General features: G+C 61.5%; 1 protein-coding gene across 5 annotated transcripts; it reads left to right on the top strand.

Annotated features, from left to right (window-relative positions):
- Window positions 1–297: 297 nt before the first annotated feature.
- TFDP1 (transcription factor Dp-1) lies at window positions 298–18269 on the top strand. 5 transcript variants are annotated; one of them, XM_043892011.1, is made up of 12 exons: window positions 298–353; window positions 1207–1281; window positions 8006–8072; window positions 8861–8967; window positions 11647–11768; window positions 12641–12806; window positions 13041–13184; window positions 13524–13592; window positions 13846–13997; window positions 14322–14488; window positions 15156–15234; window positions 17116–18269. In XM_043892011.1, exons 2-12 carry the CDS (start codon window positions 1270–1272, stop codon window positions 17261–17263), a joined length of 1233 nt encoding a protein of 410 aa, XP_043747946.1. In that variant the 5' UTR covers window positions 298–353; window positions 1207–1269; the 3' UTR covers window positions 17264–18269. The 5 variants fall into 5 exon arrangements, with proteins under 5 accessions (XP_043747946.1, XP_043747947.1, XP_043747943.1 ...); XM_043892012.1 differs by lacking the exon at window positions 298–353 and adding an exon at window positions 426–473; XM_043892008.1 differs by lacking the exon at window positions 298–353 and adding an exon at window positions 507–591.
- The last annotated feature ends 234 nt before the right edge of the window (window positions 18270–18503 follow it).

Consider the following 18503-nt stretch of genomic DNA (forward strand, 5'->3'; position numbering starts at 1 on the left):
CCCAGGGTGCACACACATGCACGCGCACCCCCATCCCTGTCCCCCGTGTGCGCACACGTGCACACATCCCTGACTCAGCTCCCCCGCGCGCGCACCGCCGCGTCCTGGACCAGGCCCTCCTCTCCATCCCCAGCCGGCGCGCGCGCACACGCGGGCACGCGCCGGAGCGGCTCATCTTCTCAGAGCGCGGGCCGCCGGGCGGGAGGAGGTGGGGGGAGGGGGAGGAGGAGGAGGAGGAGGAGGAGGAGGAGGAGGGAGCCGAAGGCGCGAAAAGGCGCGCAGGCGCGCTGCGGGAGCCGGGCCGCCGCCCACGTCACCGCGCCGCGCACGTCACGCCGCCCGACGCTCGCAGGGTGAGCCCCGCGCCCGGCGCCTCGGCAGGGCAGGGACCCCGGCCGAGCGCCGCCGGGACCGCCGCCCCCCGCCCGCCGCTCGCGGGTGCGCGCCCGCTGCCCGCGCCGCCCGCCCGCCAGGTGCGGCGGGCCGGGGTCCCAAGGGGCGCGCGCCGGGCGCCCAGACCCGCCGCCCCCGCCCCGCGCCGCGTGCGCCGCCCCGGTCCCCGCGCGCCGGGGCCGCCGCCTGGGCGCCCAGGTGACCCCCGGAGGGGGCGCGGGCCGGGGGCCCGGGCGGGGCCTGCGGGCGGCCTCCGGGCGGAGCGGCGCGCGCGTCCCCGCCTGGCGGGGGTCGGGTCGGGGCGGGGCGGGCCCGGGCGCGCGGGGCCGGGGTCCGAGGTCCGGGGCGCGGGCCCCACCTGCCTGCCGACTGCCGGTTCCGGCGCGCGGGGGGCGCTCGCGAGAGGCGGCCGCGGCCTAGTGACAGGCCGGAGGCCGGGGGCCCCGGAAGCCCACCTGTCAGAGTTACCGGTCGGCCGGTGGTCGCGGGTGGGCCGGGGGCGTCCACGGGTAGCGCGTGCGCGCGGGGCCGCTCCGGGTGGGGGCTCGGGCCGCGGTGCCAGGCTGGTCCACGCCGGGTCTTTGTGCGCCTCGGGGAGGCCGGCGGTCAGCCGGGTGGTGGACGCTTCCCTGCCTGAGATGACTTTAAAGTCCCCGGGTGGGGGGCGTTTCTGGGCCGCACCCCCGGGACGGAGTGTGGGCTTGGAGAGGAAGGGACTTCTGCCACTTAGATGGGTGGTGATGCTGAGGGGACGGTGGTGTTGTCAACTTCTCATTTCAGCCTGGCTCATTCCTCCTCTCTCCTTTTTACCAGGAAAACCATTTTTCTTTTCTGGAGGGTGACCATTCCTAGCATCGATTTCACGGATCTGGTAACATGGCAAAAGATGTGAGTATGTGTGTCTGCTTTGTGCTGGACGGATGCTGCCCAGCACTGCGTTCCCGGTCACTCCCCACCTTGTTTCAGAATGACCACACATAAACTGCGGGCGTGTTGGTGTTCAGACCTTTCAAGCAAAGAAACAAAGTAAAGGTGAGGAGGCGGGGACAGCCGGTGGCGCTGGGCGATGCTGGCCTCCGCCTGGGCCGGGCAGGCCTGAGCTGCGGCAGGCTGCGTCTCGAGGCTGGGCACCGCCACGTTCCTTGGTCTCTTGGAGGCTGGTTGACTTGTAAATCAGTCGGGGCTCTGTGGGAGGACACCCTGCCTGCGGAGGCGCTGGGCTGGCGGAGCCTCCCTGAGCACCTGCTTTGTGAGCCTCCTGGGAAGTGAGTTCAGCTTCCAGCCATGGAAGCGCTCAGCACTGGACTTGGCAACTGTTTTTCTCAGAAAAAAATGAAATTTGGTGATAAACAAAATGTGAACAATTCTGCTTTGTTTACATTTGTCACGAAGCCATAGAATATTGTGAGTAAACTTTTTCGTTTTTTGCAAGAAATAGAGGCTGTTCGGCCTCCACGCAAAGCTGCTTTCATGGGCCATGGGGCTCCATCCCAGCCCCGGCAGCATCAGTTAAATTCCCCGAGGCCCCAGCGCTGTCCGTCAGCGTTTCTTGGAACACGCTATTCTGCAAGCGTCAGGGGAGAGAGGCTGCTTGCTTATTTACTCATCAGTTGCACAGAGTTGGAAATACAGCCCAAGGCACAGCCCGAGGCACAGCGTGTCCGTTTCTGTGGGGTCAGAATAGCACACTTGGAGTCCTCTCGTGGGGGTGAGCTCGGCATCCCGGGTGACGTGTCTGTGGTGAATGTCGTAATCTCTGTGTGCTGTGGGTTGACTTATCACCTGCCTGGCTTGCCTGCCTTGCTGTGTGAACCCCCGAGGGTTCTGACTCCTCCAAGGGGCCTGGGGGGTGTCAGGGCAGATGGCTGTCCCCCCGCCTGGCTGCAGGACAAGCGCTGCCCAGCGGCCTTGTCCTCGGTCCCTCCTGGAGACGCAGCCTCACGGAGCGCAGGCGGCCCGGTGGTGGGTGGGGCAGGGAGGTGCCTCTGGAGTAGGTGACACCGGCCTGAGAGTGGGGCACAGGTGAGGTGGCCTCGCCTGCGCTGAGCTGAGCCATCCTGTGTGCTGGAGCCAGGTCTCACCCGGGCTGGTGGTCGGCGGATGGCAGCTTGGCTCCTCTCCTGCTGTCTGTGTCTAAGGCGCATGTGACGTTTGAGTCTGGGAAGATGACTCTGCAGCCAGCGTTGACTTAGGTCACGGGGCTTCACTGTGGTCTCGGATGTAAGTCGAAGCTCCTCGAGGTGAAGTGGGTGGGCTGGGACGCCAGGGCACAGGGGCAGAGCTCTGGGGGCTCCGTGGGGACTGTTGGGGCCTGGGGGGCTGGAGCTGATGCTCGGGGGTCCCAGCGGAAGAGGTTGAGGGTCTGGGGAGGGGTGGCGTTGGGCATCCCCGTGGGGTGGGCAGGTCTCCCCGACTGAGTTCCCCCGGGGAGCTGGAGATGCTCCCCGCCCTGTTCCAGGCATCGGGCTCAGAACCCTGCACCTCCAAACCGCGGGCCTCGAGCGCCGTCTGCCTCGCTCGGGCTGTGGCGTCTGCAGGGGTGGTGGCGGGCAGGGTGGGCCTGAGTCGAGGAAGAAGCGTGCCCTTCCCTGAACCCAGAGGGTGGGGTGGGGGCCGTGCTTGCGCTCTGAGCCGCTGCCTGTCCTGGGGCTTCTGTTTCTAGCGCACAGAAAGGTGTAAGTTTCTGTTGTTTAGAGAGAGGTGCGGGCCAGACACTGTTGTTCCCGTGATAAGGGACAAAGCCTAATGCCTCAGGGTTTGTTCCCACGTCCCCTTTGAAGAGTGGGCTCGGCGTCATCCTTCACTCCCCGCCCCGTCGTTGCCCCCGGGCCCTCGGCCCTGGTTTGTGGGACTCACCTTGGAGCTTGGGGACTTTCGTGTGCACCTGGGGTATTTCCAGGAATCTTGCAGTGAGACCCCCCAGGTCAGCGAGGCCTGTGGGTGGGAGACTGTGGCATTGGGGACGCTGTCCAGGGCTGCCTGTTCCCTCCCCCGTGGGAACCTGTTGCCCTGGTGAGTGATCATGTGGTTCATTGGTTTTTGATTTACGGAACTGGGTGTCTGCAGGTTTTATTTTGTGCCTCAGGTCTTGTGACAAGATCCTGATCAGGGGGTTTTCAATGTGCGGGACGCTCCTGGGGTGGAAATGCAGGCATGGATTTCCATCTGACAGTGGAAACTGTCACTATCAGATACATCTTGTACTGAACGCTGTAGTTGTGTGATGTACGGGGGGACGGCATCTGACATGTACTGAGCATGTGCGTGTATGTGTGTGCAGGTGTGTGAGTGTGCAGATAAGTGCTGAGTGTGTACACGTGTGTGCTGAGCATGTCTGCACGTGAGCATGTGTGCACATCAGTGTGTGATAAGAGTACGCACGTGTGATGTGTGTGCTGAGTGCATGTATGTGTGCTGAACCTGTGTACAATATGTGTACATGTGCTGAGCGTGTCACATGTTTGTGCTGGGCATGTGCTGTGTGTACACGTGTGTTGGGTGTGCACGCATGTGTGCTAAGAGTGTACACATGTGTGCGTACTGGGTGTGTGCGTGTGCACACGTGTGTGCCATGTGTGTACTCAAGCGTGTTGGGTATGTGTGCATGTGTGTATATGTGTGCTGAGCGTGTGTGTGCTTGTGTGCTGATTATATGTGCATGTGATTACTGTGTAACGTGTGTATATGTGTGTGCTCACATGTGTGCTGGGTGTGTGTGCGTGCGTGTGTGTGTGTGCTGAGCGTGTGGTGCCCACGTGCCCCTGCCTGAGCTCTCCCCCGCTCCAGTCAGTGGCCCCATGAGCAACTGGGAGCTCTTGGCCTCTGGAAGACTGTGGTTATAAAGGGCCTGCGTAGTGGCTCTGGTTGTTCTGGAACTGGGCGGAGGGCCGTCGGAGGGCCCACGACAGCCCCCGACTCTCGGGGAAGGAGGGTGCAGGGCCGCCATCCCCTGGGAGGACCCGTCCTCATCCTCGTCCAGTGTCACGCAGGTCCGCGATGAGCAGGGGCGGTTGCCGTGTGGAGTCACAGTCCTGCTTTTGCGCTGATGCTCCAGGACCCTCGCGCACCTCCCTCTCCCTGGGCTGTGGGAGAGCCCGGCTCAGCCCCGAGCTGTCCTGTGGTCGTGGCCGTAGCTGCTCTGTGGTTGCACATGGTGTTCCAAGTTCACGGCACCATTCCTGGATCTACCTGTCAAGGGCAGGAAACCCAAAGAAACTGCGTCGAGCCTGAGCTCCCGAGGTCTGGTTTAGGGAGCTTGTCTGAAAACACACGTCCTACGTGTTGCTTCCCAGTGGCCAGGGCAGCGGGCACCTGCTTGGTCCCCAGGCCTCGCCGGGGCGAGCCAACCGGGCGCTGGGCGGCGGCCCTTATCTTCCTGCCCGAGATCCGAGCGAGAGTGCCCAGCCTGCTCCGCTGAGCAGCGAGGCAGCACTGCTGTGCTTGTTCTTACGACAGGTTTTTGTATTTGAGTTAACTTCTCCACACGAGATAAAATTGGAGAAACTCTGAAATGGTGCGAACAGCAGAAAGTCACGGCTTAGCTACACATGCGGCCCTGGGGTGCCCAGTGTGTCACGCCTGGTGCTGCCTGTGTCCCGGGCTTCGGGCGCTGCTTGGCCCCATCCCTGGGCCGAGGGCGTCCCCAGGGCGCTAGGGGGACCCAGCCTGGCACAGTGCGACCCCGGGGGCTGTTCTCTGCACGCAGTCACCTTGTTAAAGCTGTTCTCTCTGTGGTTGAATGAGTCTCGCTTTTCTCCAGCATAGAGTGAGCGGACGGCTCTTGTTCAGACGCCAGGCCTGGTTTCTGTCTCTGTGGTTTTGTGCTGTTAAGTGGGGCTGGGCTGGGGGCACAGCCCTGGGGTCACTGCCGGCGTGAGGGCCAGGCCTCTGGGGGTGGTGCTGCCCTGGCCCAGGTGGAGCGGGGACTCCCCGCGGCTCCTCTCCTCCGTCAGCCACCCGCCCGCCGCCGGCGTGTCGGCACCGAGCGCCTGGCGGGAGCGGGCCGCCGTGGTGCCCCGGCCGTGGCCCGTCCAGGCTCTGAGTTGATGCGTGGCGCGTGGTTCTGAGGGTCCAGTTTGAAGCTGGTCTTCTTTCTCTCAGCCTCTGTCGTTTGAGCTCAGGACTGTCCGTCAGAGTCCTGTTTTCCCAGGATCCAGTTTTAAAGGGGATTCTGGTTTGATGCAGCAAACCCTGTCCATCTGCTGGGCTCGCAAACACAGCACCTCTGACACCCGTGTCCTGGGTCCTGTCTGCCAGGCGTGTGCTGCCCAGGGCGTGGGCTGGGGCTGGGGCTGGGGAGCAGCGCTGGACACACCTTGGGGGGCCTCTGCCTGCAGCCCAGGGGTGGGGGCTGACCGCCTGGCCTCCCTGCCCCAGAGACAGGAGAGCCAGCCCCTCAGGCCGACCTCCTGGGCCTCCCTGCCCCGGAGATGGGAGAGCCAGCCCCTTAGGCTGACCTCCTGGGCCTCCCTGCCCTGGAGACAGGTGCGGGCGTGCCGGCCCCTCAGGAGTATCCTGCCACCGACTCGCCACCGGGGCTGGCGACGCGTCCCCTCCTCAGCGGGAAGAGTCCTGTGCTGGTTGACGGTGCCGCCCCAGCAGGCTTTTCTGTCTCAGACCTCGGGTTTTCCATTTAGCAAAACTTCCACGAGGAGCAAACGTGAGCTACTTAAACAGTTCAGGGAGTGTTCCTTGTGGCTGTAAATGTGACGGGAGTTGTACGAGTTGGAAAACCCAGGAAAGTGGGAAAAAGCAGTCATCTGCCGGCCTGTGTCTGAGAGGAATTGCTAGGAGCTTGTGTTGTCCGTCTTGGGGTGGACGCGTCACTTGTGAAGGTGTGTTCCCCGCATGTGGGCGCCCCGAGCCGCCTGCCCCACCCGCTTCATGGCCCTGCGCTGCCGCTGCTCTGGAATCACTCGTTTTTCTACTCATTTTTAGCAGCTGCTTATTTGATCTTTTGGGGAATCATAGGTGGTCAGTTTTGAAAAGTGAGCTAAGATGGGAAATAATAAAAAATGAGACCTTCTCCCTAAGCTCATCTTGCAAAACTGAAGCACGTGTGTGTGCCCCGGGCCCCTGGCGTGGAGCACAAGCCCTTTTCTGGTGAGCAGTTCCACCCATGTGCTTTTGTTACATAAACTGTGACCCACGCTGCCAGCTTTGATTTCTGTAGGGTGGAGAACATTTGAAGACCCTGAATGCGACCTTCTAGCTAGATTGTTTGCAGTTTTCCTCAGGCTTTCAAAACCAGATCTAGGCGGCACGAATGGGCGTTCAGAAGTGAAACCATTGAGTGGTGGCCTGAGGCGCCAGGCTCGTGAGAGTCCCGAATGGTGGGCTGACTCGCCACGTCCCCTCTGCTGTGTCCCCCAAGGCCCGGCCACAGCAGAGGGATCTGGTGGTTTCCAGTTAAATCTCACATTGGCACAAATCCACAATAACCCACTCTGGGTCCTCAGCGGAGTAACTGCACATGGACACGCGTGGGCACCTGCACACGTGTGCACTGGGTCTGAGACACGCTTAGACGACTTCCCCAGACGGGCGTGCCGGTCACACCTGCTTCCACCCATTTTAACACCCCGTTTTCAGCACCAAATTTGATGATAACTTAACCCACAAGCTCGCGCCGCCCATCGGGTGAAGTTTTAAGTTGCTTTCAGTTTTAGTTTGCATCTTTGGTTTGGAGGCTGGATGTGTCTCTCTGTGAACTGAACGTTCCCCCCCACCCCAGCTGTGTCCTCCATCAAGCAGTGGCTTCCTCTTGATTTGCACCCCAGGAATTAAGGACGTTCACGTGACGTTTGTCATCCTTCAGCATGAGGGACAAGGCTAACCCCCGGAGAGCGCGCCTGAGTTCACAGCGGGCGTTGGGCGTTGTGAGCAGGTGGCCTTCAGGTGTCCGCGCACCCCCCCCACCCCGTCCTGGTGCAGCAAGGCTGAGGCGCGTCCGGGTCCGCGCGGCCCCGCGACGCCCAGCCCTGTGCTTGCTGGGCTAGACTTGAGGAGCTGCCAGGGGTCTTCTCTTTATGTTCTCTCATTTGCTTTTCAGAAAGATCAGGGTTCGAGTGAAAATGTCTTGTGCTAAATCAACGGCATTTAAGTTGGGCCAGAGCTCTGGGGGTGAGGCCCTGCTTGTGCCGCCGGGGGCCCAGGCGGCAAGGTCGGGGTGCAGCAGGGGGCCCGCCCCGTCGCCCTCTGTGTCCCCTGCCCCCCAGCCCTGGCTGTGGAGCCGGCACACCCGTGGGTGGTGGGCGCGGGCCCTCGAGGGCAGGAGGCTGGGGGCACAGCTGGGGGGACGTGGTCCATCCCCGCGTCAGGACCGCCCGCGCGTCCGGTGCTCTGATCGAGCCAGAGCCCTGTGGTCAGGCCAAAGTGCCAGTCTGCTCTCCCAGTGGTCCCCCCGCGGTCCCCCTCGCCGACCTCAGACGGGATTGGTAAAAGGACGTGCAGTTCGGTGATAAGAGCAGTACTGCGTTGTCCCAAGGGTCGAGCTTAAAGGCAGAAACAGTCATTTTCACGCGGGTGACATAGCTGATCATGGCGGGTGACCCCTCGCCCCCGGCCGGCAGCTCAGCCCCGACGCTGCCTCACTGTGTTGTTGTCCCCGCAGGCCGGTCTAATTGAAGCCAACGGGGAACTCAAGGTCTTCATAGACCAGAACCTCAGTCCTGGGAAAGGTAAGGGCGCCCGTGCATCTGTGTCCCCGACGCCCCGGGGGTCTGGGCCGAGCATCTGCCTGGCTTGTAAGTCACGTGCTGTTTGCAGAGAGCCAGGGGAAGTGGAAGCGAGCGAGGACGTGAGCACAGCACGGGGCACGCGCTTTCCTCCCGCCCCGGGCAGCCCTGCGTACCCTGCCGGGACCCCCTTGAATGCGGGCGCCGGGACCCCCGGCACGTGAGGGCAGCGGGGGCTCTGCGTGGACGCGTGCCCACCGTTGTGTCCTCGGAGCCGGAAGGTGTCTGTCCCCTTGGCTCTGTGTCCGGGTGTCCGAGTGTGGGGGGCAGTGTCCTCGGGGTCGCTCCTCCTGGGCAGGAACGTGCTGCTGCAGGTGGAGCAGCCTGCGAGTCTGCGCGCACCTGCAGACGCGTGGGGAGGTGTCCGGCTGCGCTCAGTTCTGACTGACGTTCTCTGAGAGTCAGAGCTGTGAGCGCCGGGTCCTGTCGTCCCCCCAGAACATTTCGTTAGCAGGGCAGGCAGCTCACGGGGTTTGGGCAGGTTGGGGGCAGCCTGGGTGCAGCGAAGCCCTGAGCCCTGCATGTGAGGGCCTGGTGTGCCCTGGGGCTGGTGGTCAGGAGAGGGCGGTGTGGGCACAGCCCCCAGGTTTGGGAGTCAGGCTCAGCCGAGGTGCCTGCAGCCCCCCATGGGTCTGACATGGTCCAGGGCAGGAGGCCCGCCCGAGCGGCGGTCAGCCTGGTGCCTTGAGCCCTGGCACAGGGCCGCTGCGAGGTCGCCCCTTGCATTGCAGGTGTGGTGTCCTTGGTTGCCGTCCACCCCTCCGCAGTGAACTCTCTCGGGAAGCAGCTCCTGCCAAAGACCTTTGGACAGTCCAACGTCAACATCGCTCAGCAAGTGGTAAGGCCGGGAGGCTCGCCATCCAAGGCCCGTGGTCTCCAGGGCATGGAGCCAGTGCCGGGCACCCCCCTGGCTCGAGGCTGCCTGCCCGCGGCTTCCCGGCCACTCCTGCCTCTGCCCTCATGGGGTCTGCTGGGGCGGTGCGTGCACTTCGGTGGAGTGGGCTGAGTGGGTGGGCTGGTACCCTCTGTGGCTGGGGCTTGCTGCCTGCCCAGGACTCGACGCTGGTGTCTGGGCCGACCTCTCGTGGGCTCGGGGCTCTGCGGATGCGGCCCACAACTCCCTCGACTTCCCTGGCTGACGGGAGGGGTCAGACTCCCAGGGCTTTGCCCAGCGCCCCCCGAGGAGCCCCCACCAGCTTCTGCCTGCGGGCTGGGCAGCCTCTCCCTGAGGTGACCTGTGGCCGTGAGGGGCGGGGCATTCATGGCCCACCCACGCCCCTGGCCCAGCCCCTGGCGCTCAGCCCCGTCGTGTCGGTGACCACATTGCCTCAGCAGCTTTGCTGCGACGCTCCAAGTCCGTAGTACGCGGAGGCCTGGGCCTTCCTGGAACATCACAGATACTCAATAAATGTCTTTCTGATGGAAGTTATAATTCATATTATTTTATTTTATAGGCACTGTGTGTTGTGTCCTAGCAGAGTCACGGCTGAGCGTAGCTCGGTGAGCGTAGGCACGGTTCTGTTGTTTCCAGTTTAAATAGCAGGGAGCCGGAGTTACACGGAGATTTCTGTCGGTGCCCTCCCAACCTTCAGCTCCTCAGCGGACTCTCCCCCACGGCTTCCCAGAGCCAGCTCAGGGCCGAGCTAGTCAGGCGGTGCCTTCTTCCCCGCGTCCTGGTGCCTCTCCGGCTGCGCAGACAGAGGCTGTGCGCAGAGAGCTGGGGGTTCTCACCAGAGGTCGGTCGGCGGAGAGCAGTGGAAATCGGGGCATGAGGGCAGAATGAGCACCACAGGGTCCTCTGTGAGGCTGAGGTGCCGCCCGCAGGCATGGGGTGCCCTGCCCACCCCCGTGTTCCGCAGCGTCCAGGACGGCCACCTTCATGGGGTGCCCTGCCCATCCCCGTATCCCGCGGCATCCAGGACGGCCACCTTCATGGGGTGCCCTGCCCACGTCTCATGGCGTCCAGGACGGCCACCTTCATGGGGTGCCCTGCCCACCCCATGTCCCGCGGTGTCCAGGACGGCCACCTTCACGGGGTGCCCTGCCCACCCCCGTATCCCGTGGCATCCAGGATGGCCACCTTCACGGGGTGCCCTGCCCACCCCCGTGTCCCGCGGCGTCCAGGACGGCCACCTTCACGGGGTGCCCTGCCCACCCCCGTGTCCCGCGGTGTCCAGGACGGCCACCTTCATGGGGTGCCCTGCCCACCCCCGTGTCCCATGGCATCCAGGACGGCCACCTTCACAGGGTGCCCTGCCCACCCCCGTATCCTGCGGCGTCCAGGACGGCCGCCTTGTGCGTGGGCAGCTGGTGGGCGCCTGTCCTGCCCCCAGAGCAGCTGTGGCTGAGGGGGGTGTTCTCCAGGCGGGTGGAGAGCGGGCGCTGTCGGGGGTGCAGGGACCGAGGTGGGGGGTCGGCAGCAGCCTGGCTGTGGGCAGGGCTGCCGTCCGGAGCCTGTTCTGAGCACTGGAAGGACAGCTCTCGAGGGGATGAGCCGTGACCCAGGGCCCCCTCAGCACTCACTTGCAAGGCCTCAGCTCTGGGGATTCGCGCCTTCCACCCTGGTTCGCTTTCTGGAACACATGTGCCGTTTGATCACTTTCTAGAACACTCGCTGTTTGATTTCATTTCTCTTGAATGAGAGTGAAATACTGATGATGCTTTGATCGCTGGGAACATGGATTAAGAGACTGGAATTCAGCTGAGCTGTTTTCCTTTCCGTGGTTTGTGGATCGTTGATATTCATAGGTGACCTGGGCTTAGGGATAATTTGCAAAGTGCCAGGTCAGCTGTGTCAGGGCTGCGGCAGGTAGCCCTTATCCTGCTAAGCAGTGGACTAGTGGGAGCATCCAGCTTAAAATAGCACAGCCGTGGCCCGCTCCCCACCCCCAGTGCTGGGGGCCCGGGGCTCCCGTGCCGGTCACCGGGAAGCGCTGCTTCCACGTGGTTTCCGGGCTCAGGCACGAGTCTCTGGGAAGCTGAGCTCCTGCTCGGCTGGACGAGGCAGTGTGCACGTCCCCGTGAACATGGGACTGGAGCCCCGAGCACGTGGGGCCACGGGTCAGGGCTTCCGGGCGGGTGTCTGTGCACGAGCTGTGGGTGCCCGCCTCCGCCCCGGTGGCACTGCCCCCTGCCCCCGCCCTGCGTTGGCTGGGGTGCCCAGGGCTCCCTGCATGGGTGGGCGAGCAGTGGGGTGACCGCAGTGAGCCCCGCTAGCCCTGGGTTCCTTTCCTTGCTGTCTCTGGGGCTCATTGCTGCCCCAGTGGAGCAGAGTCTCATCTCTGTCCGGGTCACGGGGGAAGGGAGTAAAAGTGGAGCGTGCGGGTCTTTCGGGGTCATCTCCAGCCGCCATGTGCAGCAGGTGTGTGACGGCAGCCGGGGCTCCGGGGTCTCTCAGGACCCTCCTCCAGCCTCTGCTTAATGACCTCAGCGGTGGCCGTAGGTAACAGGAAGTGACGAGGCACAGCGTCGTGCGTGGGAGATTCTGACTGTTGTGAATTGTCTCTTTTGACTGTAGGTAATTGGTACGCCTCAGAGACCTGCAGCGCCAAACACTATCGTGGTGGGAAGCCCACACACCCCTAACACTCACTTTGTCTCCCAGAACCAGCCTTCAGACCCCTCACCTTGGTCTGCCGGGTGAGCACTTGCCGAGAACTCCCCCCACCCAGCCTCTGCGTGCGCGTGGGCACTGGTGCGGCGGAGGAGCGGGCAGTGGCCCCATGTGGCCTCGAGAGGCCAGGCCGCGGGCAGCCGCCCTGAGTTCTGGGGGTGGTGGCTCCACGGAGGGGGTGGGCTCTGGCTTCTACACGCATTGTCTGTGCTGGAGAGTACCGTTTGTGGGACCCCAGGAAACGGGCGGGCCTTCCAACCTCTCCCCCTGCTGCTAAACGTTGCCGTGGGCAGCCCCATGCCCCGGTCACACTGTTGCCTTGATCCTTTCCTCCAAAGGCAAAGTAACGTGAAACAGTTTTACTCAGAGGTCAGCTGTGCGACTCTCCTTAAAAACAAAAAGCTATTGTTGTAAAGCAACAATCATCAGTCCCTGAAACCCCTCGGTGGGGAACCTGGCCGGCCCTTCCCCTGACGTGCCTACTCAGCAGGTCAGGTGCTGGGTCTCCCTCCTGGCTGCCACGGGGCCTCGTCTCAGCCAGGCCGCATTTGCCCCAAATTCTGAAATTTGCAGTAAAATTTCCGTAGCTCTTTATGTCCGATGATGTTTTCTTAAGAAGCACCGTTAGGCATCTGGACACCCGTCCGACTTGTCCCAGGTCCTGCTCTGCTTTTCCCTAGAGTTGGAGAGACACGTGTGGGGCCCGGTCATGTGGAAGTTTGTCCTGCGGCTTTTAAAGGAGGGGGGTCCCTGTACGGGGGACAGAGCCAGGCTCCCACCCCTCTGTTGGGCATGGCCTGTGGGGGCCCCTGGCGGCACGAGCCGGCCCCCAGACACGGGTGTGGATGCGGCCCGCGCTGCGAGCTGAGGCCGCGGCCGCTCTGTGCTGTGCCCGCAGGAAGCGTAACCGGAAAGGCGAGAAGAACGGGAAGGGGCTGCGGCACTTCTCCATGAAGGTGTGTGAGAAGGTGCAGCGCAAGGGGACCACGTCCTACAACGAGGTGGCTGACGAGCTGGTGGCCGAGTTCAGCGCGGCCGACAGCCACATCCTGCCCAGCGAGTCGGTGAGTGCGCCAGGCAGGCCGCCCCCCGCCGGTGCAGAGGAGGCCCCGGAACCCTTAGGAGGGGCGTTTCCTGACCCGCGGGTGCCGCCATGCTGTTGCATCCCCGCGGCATCCGCTCGCTCCCGTGGGCCCTGTGGGGGCCGCCCTGGGCGGGGGGGCAGCATGTGGCCTCAGGTATGTCCAGGGTCCCTGCACGTGGTCCTGGGCCGTCTGGAAACCCCATGTCTCTGCCAGGCCTACGACCAGAAGAACATCCGGCGGCGCGTGTACGACGCGCTGAACGTGCTCATGGCGATGAACATCATCTCCAAGGAGAAGAAGGAGATCAAGTGGATTGGCCTGCCCACGAACTCCGCCCAGGAGTGCCAGAGCCTGGAGGTAGCCGGCCGCCGCCCTGGGGTGCTGAGCGGGCCCTGGCGCGCTGGCACAGCCATGCTGCTCCCGGTGGTGACCTGGGGTGGGTGCACTCTGCGTCGTGGCCTGTGGGGGCTTTAAAGAACGTCGTATCCACGCCCAGAGGAGGGGGAGCCGGGCGGAGGCGGCATGGTCCTGAGACAGAGGAGTCGCCGCGCGCCTGGCAGCAGCTGCCTCGTCTGGGCCCCTGTACCCTGTCAGGCTCAGGGCTCATGTCTTTGGTGACTGAGTGTTGTCTTGGATTTTAAAATATGTTTCAGAAATGAACCGTGATGGTTTTGTTTTGGTGTTTGGTCTTTGAAGGTGGAGAGACAGAGAAGACTGGAAAGAATAAAACAGAAACAGTCACAGCTTCAAGAGCTTATCCTGCAGGTATGGGCTCCTGCTGGGAGGCTGCTGGGTGCTGCAGGCACCCACCGCGAGCCCGTGGTCTGTCCCCCGGGCTTTTGGTTCTGGGTGTATTTTCTCTGGCCGGTGGCTCCCCGGGTAGCCACTCTGACCTCTCGGGGGGCCAGTCTTCTTGGTGTTGGCTGGGGCCGGGCAGGGCTGTCTCATATGCCCAGGGAGAGACTAGCTGTTGGGTGGCTGTGGGTATGAGTGTGTGCCAATTGTGCGTCTTTTTTAGCAAATTGCCTTCAAGAACCTGGTGCAGAGGAACCGCCAGGTGGAGCAGCAGGCCAGCCGGCCGCCCCCGCCCAACTCGGTCATCCACCTGCCTTTCATCATCGTCAACACCAGCAAGAAGACAGTGATCGACTGCAGCATCTCCAACGACAAGTAGGCTGCGTGGGCGGGGCCTGCCCGGCGAGGTGGGCGGGGCCTGCCCGACCGCGCTGCCTGTCTGACAGGTCGCCAGGCGCGGCTCCCAGGGATTTCACTGGCGGGTTTCCTCCTCCACTGCCTGTGCGGACCCTTGGAAAGGAGGGCGGTGGGGCCTGTGAGGATTGCTGTCAGGACGGCAGGCAGCACTGTCCCAGGGGCGTCGCTGCGGCCGATCAGTGGGTTGTGTGTCGGGAAAGGTTTGGGGGCTCGGGGCCCCAAGCCAGGCATCGCGCTCCGTGCTGGAGACAGTGCTTTTCTGACGGCGACCGTCGCCTCCAGGTTTGAGTACCTGTTCAATTTCGACAACACGTTTGAGATCCACGACGACATCGAGGTGCTGAAGCGCATGGGCATGGCCTGCGGTCTGGAGTCCGGGAGCTGCTCCCCCGAGGACCTGAGGGTGGCCAGGAGCTTGGTGCCGAAGGCGCTGGAGCCCTATGTGACCGGTCAGTGGGCTGGGGGGCGCCCGCCCGCTGGGGAAGCAGAAGCAAGGGGGGGGGGGGCTGAGGGGGCGCAGGGTGCGGCAGGTGCCTGTAGGGTCCTCGGCTGAGCCAGGGGTCCCGGTGTCTGTCCTGCTGCCCCCGGCCAAGCTGGGGGTTCTGGCCAGCGTGGGGCACTCTGGTGAGAGGAGAGGCTGTCCTGTGCCCATCTGGTGTGGGTTCCCCCGTGAGCCTGCGTTGGGTTGGCCTGGGGGCTCCCGAACCCTGCAGGATGTCCGTGAAGCGGCTTCTGCCTGCCGACCCCCCGACGCCAGCAGCTGCCCCACTGACTCCAGCTGCCCACCTGTTGTTGGCGAAGTGGTCATGCCGGGAGGAGGGGCGGGGATCACATTCGGGAGGAGGGGCGGAGGTCACGCTGGGAGGGGCGGGGGACCCCGGGAGGAGGGGTGGGGGTGGGGTCACGCCAGGCAGAGGGGCGGAAGGGCCAGGGAGCCTCCTTGGCCCACCCGTATCCTGGAGGCCATCTCCCTTCCTGGCCCTGCAGTGCAGTCATGGGCTTCCCTCTGGCGGGGGCACCGGGGCAGAGCGGCCTGGAGCCATCGGGCCCTGTTTCAGCCCGAGTCCTGTGCCCCTCTGCTTCCTGACGTTTGCGTCGTTTTCTTCCTCTTTCCAGAAATGGCTCAGGGATCCCTCGGTGGTGTCTTTGTCGCATCAGCGGTGTCGACCTCTAATGGCACGAGGCTGTCTGCCAGGTAACTGCGCCCCTGGGAGCCGCGTGCCTACCCTCCCTGGTGGGAGGCCCGGGTCTAGTGTGAGCGGCCTCCGTCCTGCTTGGAGCGGGGCTCCCTGCGCAGTGGACATCCCAGGGTCCCAGGGTCGCTGGAGCTGCTCCTCTGGGCAGAGAAGCTGTTTCTCCTGATGAGTTTTTTTCCCCTAATGATCAGTAACGGTACATGGGTTTTATTTTTATTGAAGTAACTCAGTGCAGTGGCGGCAAAACCAGCTGAACCGCGTGGCTGGTAGCCTGAGTGACAGGCTGTTTCTCCATCTATTTTTTTTCCCTTTTCTTTTCAACACGAAGTCACAATGTACGTGTAGTATTGTTCCTTGCTTTTTCTTATTTTACCGTTTATTGCGTGCATTCCTCTGCGTGTTGAAGGAACTTTTATCATTTCAGTCAAAGTGTGTTTGAGCCGTGACCTCACAGGCCCCCGGAGCAGGGCCGGTTCAGGCCTCGGCGTTTCTCCTGGTTTTTTAGAGATAAATGTAAGGTGATTTCAGTGTGAGTATGGACAGAACAGTGGTCTTACGTAGTATCATGTTGTGCCTTACACATGTTTATATCAGTCCTGAACATTAAAGAATGTCTGGTTTCTCATACACATGAAGTCAAAAGCGTGTAGGTCCAACAAAACCGGATTGGCTAGTAAACCCTGTGTGCATCTGCCTCGGAGGCTCCGTGGCCACGGTGCTGTGTGGCCTTTGCATGACCCCAGCTCAGCCTCAGTGCGGCCCAGGGGAGGGGCGGGCTCCCCGTGAGGGTCCCAGCTCCCAGCCTCTCTGGGGTGCCTGCACCTGGTTGCGTTTTGACAGAGGTTGGTTTGGTTTTAAATTCTGAATCTGCCACTGTGCATGGCCCAGTCTGTAAAATCTGAACACTGGTTATTCTGAGAGGTGGAATTTGGGTATTTTCTAAACTTTCCTTTTAAAGGAATTTTTTCTCTTAATGAACTTTTGGGCTCTTGTCAGTGTTTTTAACAAGATGAAAGCCATTTAACAAAATGAAATACCATTTCAGAAGAAAAACTGACCCTGGGGCCTGATTACTGAGCCACCCTCTCTGGTCGTGCGTTCAGGGGGTTCCTGACTGCAGGCAGCCACAGCTTCAGCCTGTGTTTTTCGCTCTTTCCGACATGATTGCCAGATGGGGGTTTCCCAGATGTGGGGTTACTTTGTCAGAGAGCATGATACGTCCTAGGTTTTGTTGGGCAGCATCAGTGCTGCTGCTGCTAAGTCACTTCAGTCGTGTCTGACTCTGTGCGACCCCACAGACGGCAGCTCACCAGGCTCCCCCGTCCCTGGGATTCTCCAGGCAAGAACACTGGAGTGGGTTGCCATTTCCTTCTCCAGTGCATAAAAGTGAAAAGGGAAAGTGAAGTCGCTCAGTCGTGTCTGACTCCTAGGGACCCCATGGACTGCAGCCTCCCAGGCTCTTCCGTCCATGGGATTCTCCAGGCAAGAGTACTGGAGTGGGGTGCCATTGCCTCTCTCCAGGGCAGCATCAGTAAACACCAGTAGAAGGTATTAAGACACACGTGTGTGGTTTTCTCTTAAAAGGAAAACATGCTGAGTGTTGGAAAACTGTGTGCACACCTGTGAATGCACACACGCGCATCACACGTCCCACTCCTTTCCTCCCCCGGAGGTCATGGCGGTCCTGATGGGGGCTTCGGAGGAGGGTCTTGGGGTCTCGGTTGGTGCACCGGGGCTTCTGTTCCTGCCGCGGTGAGAAACAGGAGCCCGCCCACGCCGCTCGCCCCGTCATGCTGAGTGAGGGTGATGGTGAGCTCAGCCTGGGAGAGGCGGGTTCCGTGCCGCTGGGTGTGCGGCCCCTGACGCCCCTGTCCTTGCAGCGACCTGGCCAACGGCGCAGACGGGGCGCTGGCCACGAGCTCCAGCGGGTCGCAGTATAGTGGGTCCCGGGTGGAGACGCCCGTGTCGTGCGTCGGCGAGGACGATGAGGACGATGAGGACTTCAACGAGAACGAAGAGGAGGACTGAGCCGGCCGCCCACGGCCAGCAGTGCGCGCCGGGGAGAGACCTCCGTCCTGCCGTCCTCCTCCCGGAAGAGCTTGGCGACCCCCGGGCTCAGGGCGCTTCTGACAAGCCACTGGCCGTGCTCCGGGGGGTCCCGACAAGCCGCCTGTGTTTGACACCGACGCACGACCTCTACTCTTTCGGATTTTGTGTTTTCGTTTGCTGTTTTTTAAGTTTGGAGTTCATTTCGCCCCCTCACAGTTTGCTGAGTTTGCTGGAGAAGTTGCGCGGCCTCCATGCCGCACGGCGGGCCCAGCGCAGCGCCCCGGGGGCACTGTGGGCCCGGCAGACGCCCGGCTCTGCTTCTTGACGTTTTATTATGACTTTGTCTCCCTTAAATTATATTGACTGCGTGACTCCATCTGGTTTACACTTTGGTTTTGCTCTGTGTTGCAGCAAATGGATTGCAAGGTCCCTTTTTGTTTTTGTTTGTTTTGTTTGGTAAAAGTTTACTGCCATGCTGGTGCAGCTATGGAAACTGAAGCTTGGAAGGGTTTATTGCTTATGGTAAAATTTGCCTGATTTCTTACAGGCAGCGTTTGGAAACTTTTTATTATATAGTTGTTTACATACTTATAAGTCTATCATTTAAAGACATGTACTGAAACAAATGTTGTATTTGTTTCGTAAGCATCTTCCTGTAATCTATTATAAAGTTGAAATTAAATATAGAGAATGTTTTAACAGTTTTTTAACTCAAAATTTGTCAATCATTTTTAATAGTTCTTTTTTTATAAAAAGAAAAAAGAATTTCAGGACAGGCAGTAGTCTCTTTTAAAATTTATTCACCAAGAACCATTAACTGCACAGTTGCTATTAGCTGCCTGTTCTAAAATAATAGTCTTTTTATTGGAACACAAATAAACTTTTCTGTAATATTTTGTGGAATAAAGAGACTTTAATTGTTTGACTTGTTTAACTTGGCACTGTTAGTTTTTATTAATAAAGTGCGCATGGGCATTTTAAACAAGCCGTGTGTCCCTGTGATTTGGGATGCTCTCTGGAGCTCACCACCACCAGGCCCTTTTCTGCAGGGAGGAGTGGGTGCCGGCCCTGTGGTAGATATAGGACCCGCCGTGCGCGGCCCCGGCCCGCCCTGCGGTAGGTATAGGACCCGCCAGGGCCCCAGGCGCGGGCAGGGAAGGTGGTCCTGCGGACACGGCCGACGTGGCGCCTCCTCTCTGCAGCTGGCGGCGGGGAGAGC

Source organism: Cervus elaphus, chromosome 30, assembly GCF_910594005.1.
Source record: "Cervus elaphus chromosome 30, mCerEla1.1, whole genome shotgun sequence".
NCBI lineage: Eukaryota > Metazoa > Chordata > Mammalia > Artiodactyla > Cervidae > Cervus > Cervus elaphus.

What these genes read in the sequence shown, in the direction of transcription:
- TFDP1 (XM_043892011.1), top strand. An exon ending in TGCAGCATCTCCAACGACAA is followed by an intron (nt 13,998 to 14,321) that starts GTAGGCTGCGTG and finishes CGTCGCCTCCAG; the next exon opens with GTTTGAGTACCTGTTCAATT. An exon ending in GGCACGAGGCTGTCTGCCAG is followed by an intron (nt 15,235 to 17,115) that starts GTAACTGCGCCC and finishes CTGTCCTTGCAG; the next exon opens with CGACCTGGCCAACGGCGCAG.